The sequence below is a fragment of the Zosterops lateralis genome, assembly GCF_965231275.1.
Source record: "Zosterops lateralis genome assembly, chromosome: 8".
Classification (NCBI taxonomy): Eukaryota; Metazoa; Chordata; class Aves; order Passeriformes; family Zosteropidae; genus Zosterops; species Zosterops lateralis.
Genome location: NC_139768.1, coordinates 33,737,069 through 33,752,386, shown reverse-complemented (window position 1 = coordinate 33,752,386; position 15,318 = coordinate 33,737,069). Strand labels below are relative to the sequence as shown.

General features: G+C 56.8%; 1 protein-coding gene across 3 annotated transcripts; it reads right to left on the bottom strand.

The window, feature by feature from the left end:
* Positions 1–6,942: 6,942 nt before the first annotated feature.
* On the bottom strand, positions 6,943–14,568 carry CHST3 (carbohydrate sulfotransferase 3; the record flags this gene model as incomplete). Of its 3 annotated transcripts, none has more annotated exons than XM_083865924.1 (3): positions 6,943–8,173; positions 8,319–8,523; positions 14,466–14,568. In XM_083865924.1, 2 exons carry the CDS (start codon positions 8,453–8,455, stop codon positions 6,943–6,945), a joined length of 1,368 nt encoding a protein of 455 aa, XP_083722050.1. The 3 variants fall into 3 exon arrangements, with proteins under 3 accessions (XP_083722050.1, XP_083722051.1, XP_083722049.1); XM_083865925.1 differs by having other exon boundaries at positions 8,319–8,519; positions 14,466–14,559; XM_083865923.1 differs by lacking the exon at positions 14,466–14,568 and adding an exon at positions 11,240–11,291.
* Positions 14,569–15,318: the final 750 nt, after the last annotated feature.

The window sequence follows — 15,318 nt, the reverse complement described above, 5'->3', positions numbered from 1 at the left end:
AGGTACCCAGAGTAACAGTGCTCCAGGTCCAAGTCTGCTCCCTGTCTTTTCTCCTGGTACTGGCATGGTACTTCTGTGAGGAGGCTCCTGGAAGAGCCTGGCAATGTCTGGCTTTGGGAAAGCACAATTCAGTGCAAAAATTGTAAAAAACCAAACCCGCCTCCATTTCTAAAGGAATGAACTCTGCAATTTAAATCCAGTTTAAGCTCTCCCCTCAAATTACATGGACAGGTTTGCTTGTGTGTGAAGCCATCCCAGTCAGGGCAGGGTTGTCCTTACCTGTGTAATATTAATTTCCTTGGTGTTTCATCTTGCTGGAGCAAAGCTGGATCAAAAGCCCATTCCTAGCAAATGAGGATGCTGAGGATGAGTTGCCACTACCCAAAGGCTGCTTCCCTGTCCCACTTCCTCTGCACCTTTCTGCCCAGCCCTGTCTTTTCCAGAGGGAATTTTGGGCTTTTCATGCCAGGCATTTTCCTATATTTTGAAGCACATACCCACTGCTGGGAGCAATCTCTTATACCAGGAGTGAGTACTGTGTTAATTTCCCCTGTCACCTGATGTTTTCTCCTGCCAGGTATACATGAGGATAAATCCTGTTGGACAACAGATCAGGGCAACCTTCAAAAAAAAAAAAAAGGGGGAAAAAATCTTCTGAGCCAGTGCACCAACAAGCAAGAAAAGGTTGCTGGCAAAAAGAGTGCCCAGAGCAAACACGGAGGGTAAAAGGAGCCTTTGTGAAAACCTCACATCAAACCCCAGGCAAATGGGAAGAAACATGGGATGCCCAAATCTATGGCCAGAGAGTGTTTCGTTGTGCAGATCAGGGCTCAGGTTTGGCAGATAGGATGTTTGGATGACATTTCTCCAGCTGGCTGTGGGCAGGTGGTGAAAGTTCATCAGCCTCAGGAGGGGTTTGTCTCCTGCTGGTGATCAGTGGGTCAGAGGCAAGTGGGCAGCCCTAGGGCAGTGATTGGCCTGCCCTGCCCTGTTCCAGGCTCCCTGGACTTTTCCTCACAGCTGCTCCATGGACCAAATGCTCCCTGCGAGATGGCAGGGGTTCAGAGGGAAGGGAGAGGTGTAGGGAAGGGGCTCTATGAGATGGTCTTGCCCTAGTTTGCCACTCTGAGACAGGCAGTATGGGTGTATGTACCTGTCCGTGAGTCCTCTCCTCATCAGGTGTAATCCAACATCATCCAGAGCTGCGACATCCCTGTGAGGATGATTAATCCATGGATGGGTACAACAGTGCTGTTTGGAGAGACTTTAAAATGCCACAAGTGCCCCTGTTCTGCACTGGCCCAAATCCCTGTAAGCCTCTGCATCTTTGTCCTGCCTTCCCTGACTGTCAGGGCAGTTTGGTCTTGTTAACTTTGCAATAGCCCAGACAGGCTGCAAGAGGGTTAATTAACATTCCTCCCTTCACCCTTCTCTAGAGAGCAGTTCTCCCACCTGGGCCAGGCTGAAGGCCCCATCCTTTCCTGCCAACCCTGAGCTGCTGGAGACTGTGTTTCTGGCTCACAGCCATCTCTGCAAAACCCCAAATCCTCTCCTGTATCAGCAGCCTCACACACCACATTCCCTCTGCCCACAGACGTGTCCTGCACATTGTCCTGTGACAGCCCCAGTGGCACCAGTGTGGCTGCAGCTCTCTGGCTGTGCCCCTGGAGGCTTTGCTTCAGGGAAAGGAGGATTTTGAGCCTCCCAGGGATGAGGGATTGCTCTAGACAAACTCCCTGGCCTATCCTTGCCCCGCAGCTTCCCCCTTTGCCTGGGTGAGCTGGTTGCCCCCACGTGCCTCAGGAAACTCTGCTTCAGCCAAGGTGGAATCCTGTCAGTTCAGGTCAAAGAATCACCTGGAAAAACCAATTCAAACAGTTTCTGGCTGCTTTTAAACATCACTACTGGCTATTTTATACCTTATACATAAAAATCTACTTCTAGCAGGAATCAACAAGAAGTCAATCCCACTTCTTTTTATTCTCTCCCTGACAAACCTCATTTTTCAATTCCAGTTTTCAGTGGCTTGAGGAAACAAGCTGCTTCCCATGGACGACAGCATTTAAATCACCCTTTTTTTGGTCAGGATGGACCAGTCAGGTTTATTATGGGCAGCCTCTCTGTACATGCCAGTCCATAAATTGGTCGCAGATCCCAGCCAGAAAAGGGTGGGAAAACCCCAAGGGTAAAATGCAATGGTCTCTGCAATTAAGGTGATCTTTGCATCAGTGAGAAGAGCTGTGCAGAGCTGCGATCTCCCTCCACTCCACCTAAGGGCTGTCCCATAATGCTGTTCTTTTCCTGGGATCACAGTGTGCTCTGTGCCAAGATGCTCCCTGGCTCCTCTTTTCCTGCACAATACAGCAGGATGAGTTTGCAAGGCTCAGTGTGATGTGGTGACAGGCTTCACCTCATCACCAACAAATTGGGGCTCATCCCAAGGCAGTTTTTGGGGAAATGGGGGTGGCCAGGCTCATGTCAGCTCCTGGCATGGTGTGAGCAGGAACTGAGTAGGACTGTGCTTCCCCTTGAAGGAAAACCCAGCTCAGACAGCTGCTGCAACTGCCTTTGGAGTTTGTGCCTTGCAGACCTTTCCAACCCTTCCAGAGCCAAGCACATAGCAACATTGGGAATTTTACAGGAAGGCCATTTCGTGGGAATTCATCCCTGTGATCCAGGCAGGTGCCAATGAGAAACTTTATCAGCTTTATTCATGCCAACTGCCTGGCTATAAGGATTGCAGGGATCTCTTTGGAAATTCTCTAGCTCCTGCAGCAGCGGAGCCCAGAGACTGACAGTGTGGTGGCAACTTTCTTTTATGGGATAATAACATGGTTTGTGCCATTAATCCTTTTGGGGTGGTAGAAAAGCATAAAGGATGTCAGTGGCTGAGGTTTCTTTGGGAAAAGGGAGACGGCTTGAGCAAGCTCCTTTGCTCTTGGGGCAGCTTTTGAGAAAGAACAGCTTTCACTCCTAATGTGGGGAGTTTTCTTCCCCTTGCCCCCCAGATTTTATTACAGTGAAAGCAGAGCATAGAATAAAATTGTGTCCTGAAAAAAATGGGCCTCACAGACAGGCAGCCTTTGTCTGAAGGTGTAATTACAGGATAAATATGGGATGCAGACCAAGAAATGCAGTCTGGTCAGGAGTGCAATCTCTTAGAAAAACACAACAGAAAACAAGGTTGCCATTTAATGCTGTAATGTCCACCTGTGCTGCAGCCCTCGTGGGTCCCTTTCTGGCCACGGGTCTCCCCACACAGTGTTTGGATGGTGCAGCTGTAGCCATGGACCAGCTCCCTGCAAGAACCACACCCAGCCCCACAATGGAGAGAAGGGTTGATCTGGCCTTCAGCAGAAGCCAGTGGGTCTGGGTGAGGACGGGCAATTGCTGGGATGATCGATTTCCTTCCCTCCAGCCCCTGTGCAGAAATCCTCTTTTGATAGGGCTGTGAGGAGACATGGGGGATTAACTCATCCTATCCCATTAAATGGAGCTGGAACAAGTGAGGAGAAGGGGGTGTGGGGTCAGGACAGCCAGCAGAGCAGCCACCACTTCTGCTGCTTGGGAGAAACCTCATGCCAGGTTGAAAAAAGGCCTTTTTATGGATTTCTATGGACCAACCTGGTGGCTTGGCTTCATGGCCCAGCAGGGCTACCTGGGTGTTAAATTGCAAGGCATCTAAGGCGGCATTTCAGGGACTTGTCCACCTTGACCACTCTCTAACTTAGCACCAGCAGCTTCTGCCTCAAGCAAGAACTGCCTCTCCACAGGAAGCCCAGCCATGCCAGCATGGCCCCAGGCAGTCCTGAGTGCTCTGAGAGGAAGGCAGAGAAACAGCAGGATGTACCTGCTGTCCAAAGTCAACTCCGGATTAGACTGGTTGCAAGGGAATCCTTTCCCAGAAAGATCCCTTTTAGAGGGGAACAGCACATCCATCATTTGTTAAAGCTCTCATTGTTTTAATCTTGTGCTACATCATCTAGTGTCACCTGCAATGACCCCAAGGAGAAAGCAGTTTTGGCTGGTGGCACTGTCCCATGGGACAAATGTCCCCTCACGGCTCTGGGCTGCTTGTGGAAAAGGTTTCTCTGGTGACAGTTAGCATCACCACAACATTCCTGAATTTCCCCCAAAGCACAGGTTCAGCAGGCTGGGAGGTGAGTCTGGAGGCAGTACAGCTGCAGGTTGGGTTTCTTTTGTTTCCTTATTTTAAACCAAGCTTTAATACTGCTCTATTTTGGAAAGCTTAGATATTTTGAAAAGAGGACTGAATTTTTTTTTTTTTTTTTTTTTTTTTTTTTAATTACAGATGTAAGAAAGGGTGAGGCTGCATCCATTGCAGCTTCTGTTGTGGGCTTTCTGCGTGGTCTGTCTGGATGCAGGTATGTCTCTGCTCTAAGGCACTGTCTTGCTACGACTTTCCCAATCTGTGCTTTTCCTCCCAAATCCATGCCCTTCCTCCCAAATCCGTGCCTTTTGTCCTCTAGGGAAAGAGCCGGGCAAGGCCTGGCAGCTGCCAGCGCAGAGTGAGCAGGAGGCCCCTCTTGTGGGGGGACAAACCTCCCCCTAGCCAGCTCAGGGGGAATTCAGCTGCTCCAGCCTCGAAAGGAGCCGTGTCCCCTGTGGCTTGGCGATGCCCCTGGCACCGCGTGGGAGTCCGTGTGTTTAATGGGAGCAATTAGCCCCGTGAAAACGTGCATGGGTCGGGGACATGTTTTCTCTCTGTCCTGTGACGGTTTTGACGGGAAGCTGGAGGCTGTCCAGGAGCAAATGCTTATGCTTGGCGAGCAGTGCCGGGCTGGAGCCAGCCGGGGCGGAGGCAGCGCAGGTGAGAACGGGCGGCGTCGCCGTCCCCGCTGGCCTCGGCTCAGCCCAGCTCCCGCTCCCCTCGCCGCTTGTTGTCCGTGTTCATAGATTTGCCTGCCCTTGCCCCCTGAACCCGGCTTTCCAAGCCCCGAAACGCCTCCACCCACGGTGGGATGGGAGGGGGCTGCTGGGCACTCTCTAATGTTCCCTCTTCGGGTCTGGCAGCTGAGCAGCTACTCACCTCTCATGCTGCTTCACAAACAATTACCCTAAAATTATTTTCTCTGCAAAAGCCAACATAATGGTGCTTTTCCAGAGGCTTTTACCAGTAACCTACATACGACTGTGTTCCCCCTCATGCTGGCTGAGCTCTGTGGGCTTTTCCCAGCGCGCAGCTGCGGAATATCCATCTGACCTCAGTGACCCTGCCGCTTTCCCAGCAGGAAGCCTCCGAACAAAACCCGATTCACTCAGCAGCCCCAGGGCTGCTTGTGATGCCGAGAGCTGCGTGTGAGGCGGGGAGGAGGCTGACGCTCTCCATCGCCTGGGAGCGATGAGGGTATGCCAAAGAAATCCCCACTTTTGCGACCTTTCCACAGCTGGCACCGAGCACCCTGAGATCACACCTTGAAGCCAGATGCCGCCCGGCCGTGCTCGGAAAACCTCCGCAGCCGGGGCGGGCGGGGGGATGGCTGCCCGGGGCTCCGGTGTGGCCGCTCCCCGCCGGCCGGCCCCGCGCTCCTCAATGCCGCCTCTGTTCTCCCTCTTGGGTCAAAAACGCAGCGTTTGTGAGCTCAGCCCAGCCGCAGCCCTTTGCTGGAGCCCCAGCGCGTTCCTCTCGGCCGGCAGAGTGCAGCCCAGCTGTGGCCAGCTGCCACCTCGTTTCATTTATTTATTTTTGCTTTTGGCCAACATCTCTAGTTGAGGAGAAGGGGACATGCGGCTGCTGGCACCCCTCTGGGCTCCTTGGCAAGCCTGAAGTGGAGACATCTACTCTCCACCGAAATGCTTGACTTCTCCCTCAGGTGGCTGCCATAACCCCAAATACCTGGGGGAGAAAAAGAATGAGCTACAAAGAGGGCTAAAAATAGGCATTTAATTATCATTTAATTAATGAAATGTGAATTGGAGGGGGCAGCTCGGCACTGGGTCACCATCTGCACATGGCAAACACCCTGGAACTCCCCGAGCCTCTGCCAGGTATGGTCACCCACCAGTGCTGTTAGCAGGTATTTCTGGGCCCCTCCCGTGCAGGGGATGCCCACCAATGCTAAGGAGACAGGAGATGCTTTTGACTCGGTGCTGTTGGTTTTGTTTTTAATCAGATAAGTCTGACTGTCTTTCAGCACCACCGAAGTTTGCAGTCCGGGGCTGGGGGGGTTACAGCCTGTCAGTCCCTGGGGGCTCTCCCAAGATCATACAGAAGGACATGTGGTGGTCTCCAGCTAAAACGTGACCTCTGTTCTGGGTGTCTCCCTTTGTGGTATGTTGTGCTGCTCTTATTTTTGGGCTTAGCTCCTTGACCAGCCTCCCTCTCCTTTTCACATAATAAATAAATAAATTTGCCTGGTATGCAAATACTCGGGGACAAAAAGGAAATAAACCCAAACCTCCAAAACCAAGTTTGAAGAGCACCAAACCATAGTCACCTCATTTTGTTGTAGCCCAGGTGCCAGCCAGGGCTCTGTGGGCAGTTTCCAGTCTGTGCTGGTGTATGAAGGCACTAAACCAAGAAGGTCTCTGAGGTCTGGGTGCTTGCTGGCACCACAGGGATTTTGTCCTTGCCCCGTCCCAGCTGCCATGGAGGGTGACAGGGCAGAGGTGCTTGGTCCTGTCCCCCTCTGCTTACCGTCACCCTCCTCTTCCTCAATGCAACCCTCAAGCTCGGGAGGTGGCCCTGTTGCCGACTCCACCACCTCTCACCCTTACCATTTCCCCATTCCTGGGGAAATTGTGTCATTCAGGCTCTGCAGGACCCGGGGCCAGCTCTGCTCAGCACGCTCCGGCTCCTGGGGCTGCCATCTGGCAGCAGCGAGGAGCATTTTTGGGAGCAGGGACCCACCGGTCGTCTCCGGACCGGCCGGGAGCATGGCCGCAGCCCCTCGTTCCGCCCCGCCGCCGTCGGCCCGCGCGTTACGTGACCCAGGCGGGCTGTGCCTCCTCCAGCAGGCTGAAGGAGCGGTTGGCCAGCGCTGCGGGGCTGCCGGCCAGCTTGTAGCCGAAGAGATGCATGGCTGGGGCGCAGACGTCCTGCACCACCTGCGCCAGCTTGAAGGGCATGCTGAACCGCCACTTGTCGAACTGCTCCGAGGAGTTCTTGCACGTGGAGTAGATGTCGTTGCCGTCGCGGGGAGCCTGCGTATTCTTGCCGATCCACTCCTCCACCTGCGGGGTGAGGGGCAGCCCGGCGAAGCGGAACATCTCCCGCGCCTTCCGCAGCGGCGCCCGCGCCACGTCCTCGTAGCGCACCAGCATGTAGCGGCCACGCAGCCAGCCCGGCCGCCGCAGCCCCCGCTCCGCCGACACGCGGATGCTCTCGCAGTGGTACCGCAGCCGCTGCACCTCCTCCTCCTGCAGGGGAGCCTCCCCTTCCGACACCCACTTCTTCCAGGTCTCGTACTTGCCGGAGAAGGCCACCATGCGTGAGGCCAGGACGGCGCGGGGGTCTCGCACCAGCTGGATGATGCGCAGGTCCAGCCGAGGATCCTCCACCAGCGGCTGCAGGAACTCCAGCTGCCGGATGCGCACCGTCTTCAGGGCCACGTGCTGCTTGCGCCGGCACGCCTCGGCCGCCAGCGTGATGTTGAGGGGGCCGCAGCGGCGGTTCTTGCAGTAGTACTTCTCAAAGACCTTCTTGGTGCTGGGCGTGCAGACGGGCTCCTCGCACAGCGAGTGGCTGGAGCCCCGCCGAAACAAGAAGGGCGTCAGGTGGTCCTCGGGCACTGGTGAGATGAAGTTCTCTAAGATGTAGAGGTCGCAGAGGAAGAGCTGCTTGAGGACATCTCGGTAAACCAAGGCTGAGCCCACCGCACTGGCTCCCCCTGACAGGAAATTCACCGTCTTCTCGACGTGCCAGAGGGGCTCGAAGAGGTAGAAGATGCTGCCCTGCTGGTTGAAGAACTCCCCAACAAACGAGGAGCCAGTGCGAGTGGTGGCCATCAGCAGGACGTGCCGCCGTGGCCCCGGGTCCCCGTCACCTTCCAGCTGCAGGGTGATGTTGTACAGGTGGGACCTCAGCTGGGAGAAGGCAGCGTCCAGCTCCTGCAGCGAGGCCAGTGAGCTGTTCTTGGCCAGTCCTGGGATGACCTCTGTGCTGTTGGCCTCTGCCAGTGCCTGCGGGGACTGCTTCAACTTGTCCGACACCCTGTGGGGAGACCCAGCCCAGCCTGGAGGACAGCGGGACCACCCTGCATCCCGGAGGGGGACTTGGGGGGTTCCTGCTGCATAGGAGCTTGGGACAGGGGGAGAGGGCTGCAAACCATGGAGTGGCTCAGCTGCCCACTGCCTACCTGGAGATGAAGTTGTTCTCCTTCTCAATGATGATGAGGCTGATGACGAAGACCAGCAGGATGGCATACTTGCTCCTCATCTTCAAGCAGTGCAGCAGCTCCCGGATATCCTGGGGTAAAGCGCATCGGATCTCCATGGGGAGCACACACAGGTCCCTCCTGCACGCTGGGAAGGTGTGTTGGGCTAAGGCCTTGTCAGCCCTGCCTGTGGGGAGAAGAAGGCTCAGCATGATGGTGGTTCCCTGCAGGCAGGGTCAGAGGCTGACAAAGGCTTGACAAGAGCAGTAAAAAATGGGGAGCTCTTCCCTACTGCTCCATCCCACCCCTCGAGGAGCAGCTGCCTGAATGCCCCATCAGCTGCTCTTCCTTCTTCCCAAAGTATATCTGCCTGACAGGGCCCCTTCCCACGCTTCCACCAGCGACCCCTACCCACACTGGAACCCAATCCCTGCCACTCGACAGCTGCCTGCTTCCCGCTGGCAAAAGCCTGCTGCTGCCAGCGAGAGAACTCCTGGATCATCCGGATCTCTGGTGCATTGTGGCTCCCAACCTCTGGAAAGGGGAAGGTTGGAGGCTCCGCTGTAGGGCCCCAGCTTCCGCCTTCCCCCAGCATGGCAGCAGCAGCTGCTGAGCTTCGAAAATGAAACCCAGAGAGTTTTCAGGGATGACGGCAGGCCGGAAAACACTGCTGCTGCCAGTGCCTCTCGGGGAATAGAATGCTCCGGGGGAGGTTTTGCAAAAAAAAAAAAAAGAAAAAAACTTAAATGATGGTGCAGCTGCCTGGTGTGGGATGCAAAAGCAGGAGACTTTGCATCGCCCAGCAGAAAAGACCCGCCCCCGGTCTTTCCTTCCGCGCCTGAATCGGGGTGTTGCTGGAAACCGCTCTGAGTTACACCAAACCCACACTCCAGATGGAGATTTTGGGGGCCACGGCTGCTGTTTGGGGCTCTGGGGCAGGTCCCCAGTGTGCAGATTTACACTCTTAAGCTTTGTTGGCACCTGCCACCTGCCCGGCCGGCCGCGTGGATGACGCCGTTCTCTCGTCCCGCTTTGTTGGCCAGACTTTCGGTGACTCAGGGAAAGTCTATTTAGCCTTGGCTTGGCTCCACCAGCGCAACTCCAGCAGCCCGTCCCACTCCTGCTTTTGGGGTGAAGGAGGGGAGACAGGCAGAGCCCCATCCTGAGGGGGCCCCGGGGTTTGCTGGAGGGGAGATGCCCTGGCCAAGCCTCGGTATCTGCAGCCCCTGGCAGAGCGTGAAGCGGGGAAGCCCTGCCAGGCATTGCGTCACGTCCCAACCTCTTCCGCGTCGTGCTCGGCCAAAATGTGCATTTTTTAGTGCTGCTCGCTGAATGCCCCTCCGGCTGGGAAGGAGGGGGCATGGGCAGGAGGGGTGGGATGTGCCCTGCGGCCAGGGCAGCGCCCGAGCCTGTCAGGTTCCCAGTCCTCTGTGTGAGGACCAGGAATTCCCAGCTTCAGCAAACTACTCAGCTCCCGAGGCTTGGCTTCCAGCCATCTCCTTTCCAGCAAAACTTTCTAAAAAGAGACATCCACACCCACGCACCCAGGAAACTTAGGAAACTCAGGATTTAGTGGGATGCAGGGATTCTGGAGAGCCCTGGCAGCCCCAGAACCCTCCCACAGGGGTCCCCCAGCTCCCCTCTTTCAGCAAGCGGCACCGAGATCCCCGGCACACGTGTGTGTGTATGTGTGCGTGTGTTCAACAGCCCTGTTAGTTTAGTTTGTCATCACTCTGCTCCTCGGGGACAGGCCAGCAGCCGGGACAGGTGCCTTTCGCCAGCCACCACCCATATCCCCCCTCCTTGGCCATGCCCCCTCGATGACAGGACTTGTCGGAGTATTTGAGCAAGCGAGAGAGAGAGAAAAATCAAATACACAAAGTCCTTGGTGTGCGGCCGCATCTCTCAGCGCCTGGCGGAGTCACGGCATCCCAAGGGGCGGTGATCTGCATCCCTGCCCTCGCCTGGGGCTGGGGACAGTCCCCTTGATGCCCGCAGCAAGGACGGGCAGGGGATGGCATCAGCCGCTTCCTCAGACACAGCCATCCCGGCGTTTTCCCCCTCTAATACCCCCAGCTGCCTGACCACAAATGAGCCACAGACCAGGAATTATTCACAGGGATGACACAGAGAACCATGTCCGGCAGCGCTGGCAAAACCCTCGTCCACAGGCCCGGGGCAGACAAAATTCATTAAACAAACAGCCGGCTGCAAACGTCCTGCTTGGGCCCGCGGGGCGGCAGTGACAGGCGCGGGGGCCCTGTCAGGGCTGAGCCCTGGGGCTGGGGACACACGGGTGACCTGGTGAGGCTGCTTGGGGCTACTTGGCATCCTCAGGCTCTTCCTCACTAGAGCCCGTGAGGCGCAGCCCAGCTGGGGCACTGCACAAACCACAAGCACCCCTTTGTGAGTGGGAACAGAGGGGCTCTGTGTCCCCAGCATGTTCCCCTCCAGGGCTCTGTTGGGATGGGATAGATGAGGAGAACCATTGGGAGCCTGCTGCCACCCCAGGGTGCCCTGCCAGCATCCACTCCGGGGGAATGCACCTGTGAGGGCAGACAGATGGATGGACATCATCCCTGGAGACAGCAGGCAGTGTCCTCTTGGTCTCCATGTCCCAAAACAAAGCAGAATAATTTTCAGGAACACTAAACTGAGATGCCCTGGATGGCAGCAACCACAGCTTAGATGCTGCTCCCTGCCTTTTCCTGTCCTTCAGGCTGGATGTGCTTTTCAATTCAGCAGGGATGGCTGCAATTCCCACTGGGGAGATGATAACAGGATTTATGGATTTCCCAGATGAGTTAAAGCCAGAAAAGGAGCTTTTCTGGGTGGTGTTGGGGATTTGCTCCCATGCAAATCTGCCCAGGTGGGATCCACCACTACCAGCAAGTTAACTGAATCTTGCCACAGCAAGAAGGAAGGACTTGGACAATAATGGAGACACCAAATCATTACAGTCCACTGGAGCAAGTTGATTCATAGGATGGATGTTCCCATGATGGTGGTGCAGGTGGGGTGAGAAGAGCAGAGGCCCTGTGAGAGGAAGGAGGGAAGGGATGCTCCTGTCACCCTCCTGCAGGGCATTCCACATGACTGCCTGACTGGAAGAGCAGATCAGGGGTTTTCAGCTCAGTTTTGGGAAAGCAAAGGTCTTACACAAAGCCTTGGGGCTCTCATTCTCCGACTCTGGCTGTCCTGAACCCCCACCAGGTGAGATCCAGGAAAGAAAGACACCTATGGCTGCCAGGGGCAGCCAGCTGGAGGTGAGACTGGATGAAGTCACATTTTCCTCTGGTGACTCAATAGGCAACAACTGAGCTCTGGACATAGAAAGGCAATGAAGCATCCACGTGCAAGAGTTCCCTCCCTGCCTGAGATCCTTCTGTCCATCCAGCCCCATCCACTCCCTTGCATCCCTCCATGGAAGTCCACAGTGACCTGTGGCTGAGCTTGCTGCCCCCAGTGCTGCTGCTGCTCTGACTAATTGCCTCCAGCTTCATCAGGCTTCCAGCAGACGCTTGGACCAGCAAAACACAGGGGTGGAAGGAACAACAAAGAGATAAAGAACATGGGCTTATCTGCTCTCCCTGCTTGCTCTTTGTCTGCAACCTGGGGGAAAAAAACCCTCTCTATTTACTCTTTCAACTATTTCCGCTCCCAACTTCCTCCCGAGGCTGGACTTGGGAAACGTGCCACCAGAGCTTCCCACTTTGCTTTCATCTCCCAGCAATTTCCATCCTGGCCCTGGCTCTCCTCCAAGGCATGGCACAAGCACAGCACTGCTTCGGTTTACCCTGCGGCGCAGCTAAGTAGCCTGTCCAGGCAGGTAGTTTTTGGTTAAAAACATGTCTAGTCAAGCTGAAAAAAAAGAGGGGAAAATAAGTCACTTCCTACGATGTTTATGAAGTTGCCAAGGATAGTCACAAGCCTCATCAAATTGAAGCCTGGAACCTTCCCATTGGAGGAGAAAGCTGGGAATGGAAAGTCATTCTGACTCAGAGGTTACACTCAGGAGCAGCAGCAGGAGCAGTTGTTGGTACAAGCAGGCACCACTGAAACAACTTTGCTTTCATTGCACGCGCTCTCAAACTCCAGGTGCATGAGGTTGTCTCCTGTCCACCCTTTACTGTCCCACCTGCTCTCTGTGATGACCCAGGTGAGCTGCCCTTGTTCCTTTTGTCCCAAAAACCACTGTGCAGAAGGGGTGTAGAGGCTGGTGAGGGCACTGTAATGTTGGGACCAGCTGTCCCAACACACTGTAATGTGACAGGACCAGCACCAGGCTTCATGGGCCAGGACAGACCAGTCTTTTCTCTCCCTCACCTTGGTGGTGTCCAAAGAGATGTTTTCTCCTGACCCAGCAGAGAAGAGAGCTGCTGCTCCTGCCCCTGGTGAACCTGATGGGACTCAGAGACATCACTGCTGGGCCTGGGGGTAAAACACGTGCATCTGCCAGGAAGGACCAGCCTCTGGAGTTGGATCTGGACCAGGACCCGCCTAAAACACCTTCAACCTTGAAACCAACCCGCTGGAAGCCACAGCCAGGGCGGGGTGGGATTTGCAGCACCACCTGCAGCAAAGGTAAGCGACTGAATGGGCTGAACTGCTGGGCAGCGAGGGGAGCTACAGAGCAGACCACCAAGACGAGTGAGAGGACTGCCCGGCCCCGTTTTCCTGGCGCCGGTGGCACAATGCTGGCTGCTGTGCGTGCCGGCCGACCCCGGCCACGCTGGGAACCGCAAACGCTTCAATGAGCCCTTTCTTTGGGGCACGGAGCCCACGGTCCCTCCCACCGCCCCATACTCCTTCCTCTCACTGCTCCACGCTCGCCTGGAAGCTCCTCCGCCAAACCCACCCCAAGAGCAGGGATACCGCGCTCTCTGTGCCCGCCTCTGCTCCCCTTCCAGCCTTAGACAGGCGTCTGTAGCGCTCCAGGGCTGCAGAAGGGACTGGTGGCAAGGGATGTTGGCCGTGGGAACAGTGACTCGTGCTCGAGTCAGCACAGGGAGGCTGAGGGTGTGAAATCGAGCCGTATGCTGAAGCAACATGGCAGATGTGGGAAAATTGAAGAGTTAAATCCCTGTCGTGGTGCACTGTTGTAAATCGTTGACTGTGGAAAGAGGAGATGCTTTCCTTCAGGCACCAGGGTGCAAAGGCAGTGGGGTGTGGGCAGCTCTCCGCAGTGTGGCCGGGAGCAGCTGCTGAAATCCCGGCAGGCACGGAGGGGGGACTCTGCTGGGATGGCCTTTTCTTCCCAAGGTACCCCCATGCCATCCGGGTCCCGTCTGGGGCCGTGAGGGTGTCAGAATCCCGGCTCCGGCAGAAATGTCGCTGGCTCCCGGGTGCCGGCAGCCGGCCGAGGGCCAGCGTGCCCCGGTGGCCCCGGGACAGGAGGGGAAAGGGTGCGAAGAACTTTCCAGTGCTCCCTGGTAGGGGCTGACAGGACGGATGATGCAACTCCAGGATGGTTGAGAGAAAGTCTCCTTTTCCAAAGTCTCTTTCTGTCGCCCCAGCCGCGCTCCGCTCCGGACGGAGGCTCGGCGCTGCCGCCGCAGAGCTCCATCCTATTCCATCGATTTTTTTTTTTTTTTTTTTTTTTTTTTTTTTTTTTTTTTTTTTTTTTTTCTTTCTTTTCCCCGACAGAAAGGCACGGGGAGAGCTGCTGAGCAGTCATCTGCTGGAAGGACTTTGGGCGGCAGGGCGCTGGGATCCGGCAGTCCGCCGAGGGGAGGGAGGCAGAGGAGGAGGGGAGGCACCGCCGGCGCTGCCCCGCTGCGGGAGCGGGCGGCGGGGGGCCCTGCACCGAGACAAAGGAGCGGCCGAGGCCGGAGGGCGCACAAAGGAGCCGGCGGAGCTGGGGGCCGCCCGCGGGGGGATGCGGCCACCGAGCCCCGGGATCCTCGCCGGCCCCGCTCCCCCTGCCCGGGATGGGGGGAGAGCTCGGGGCTGCGGCCCCTCCTCGCACGCCCAACTTCCCGCAACTCCCCGCCGCTCCCGCGGGAAAGACCCGATCCCCGCCGCCATCCTCTCCCCCGCCCCGGGGCTCACGCTGCCCATCGCGCCGGTCCCGGACCCCGGCCGCGCTCCGGCCCCGGCCCCGTCGGTCCCGACCCACGCTGCACGTACCCGGCGGCGACCGCTCCGCGGGGAGAGCTCGCCCGGTCCTGCCGTGCGGGAGGAGAGAGAGAAGCGGGTCCCCTGCTTTTCTTCACGGTGCTGTCATCCTCCCTCCCTCCCTTCCCTCTTCCCTCCCTCCCTCTCTCCCTCCCTCCTTCCTTCCTTCCTTCCTCCCTCCCGGGGCAGCGGCGGGAGGAGCGGTCCCGGCGCCTGGACGCGGGTCCCGGGGCGGGGCCGGGCAGGGTCCCCGGGCCAAGCCCCCCGCTGCCCCCGCCCCGACACGCCACGCCGGGAAACCGGGAGTTGTCGGCCTCAGCCTCGGGATCGCTGGAAGGGGCCGCCTGGGCGCTGGGGTGGGGAAAGGGGGAAAGTGACAGACAACCCGCGAAATTGTCCTATCTGGGCCAAGGTGAGTCCCCTCCCGGGCACCACGGGGGGATTTGGGCTGTAGGCTTCCTGCCGAAAGCAGGGTCACACTGCGGTGGTCAGGGCTTTATCCTGCAAACCTCCAAGGATGGAACTAGTACAACGTCTGTTTGCTCACTGTCGTACTGGAGAAATTGTTTCTTCTGTCCACTCCAAACCTCTCCTGTCCTGGCTCTCACCATCCCATCATATGAGGAACCTGGCTCCATCTCTGTGACCACCTTGTGGCAAGGTTTCTCTTTGTTATCCTCAGCTAAAACTGGCTTAAAGGTCAGAACCTTTCTCCTCAAACTCCACTTTGTCCCCATACAGGAGCTGGGGGGAGGTTGGTCCCACTGCAGTGTCCTGTGCTGGTGAGGTCACATCTCCATGCTCCAAGAGGGCAGGGAGTGAGAGCATCCTACTGGGAGCAGCCCAGGAGCACTGGGGGACACTG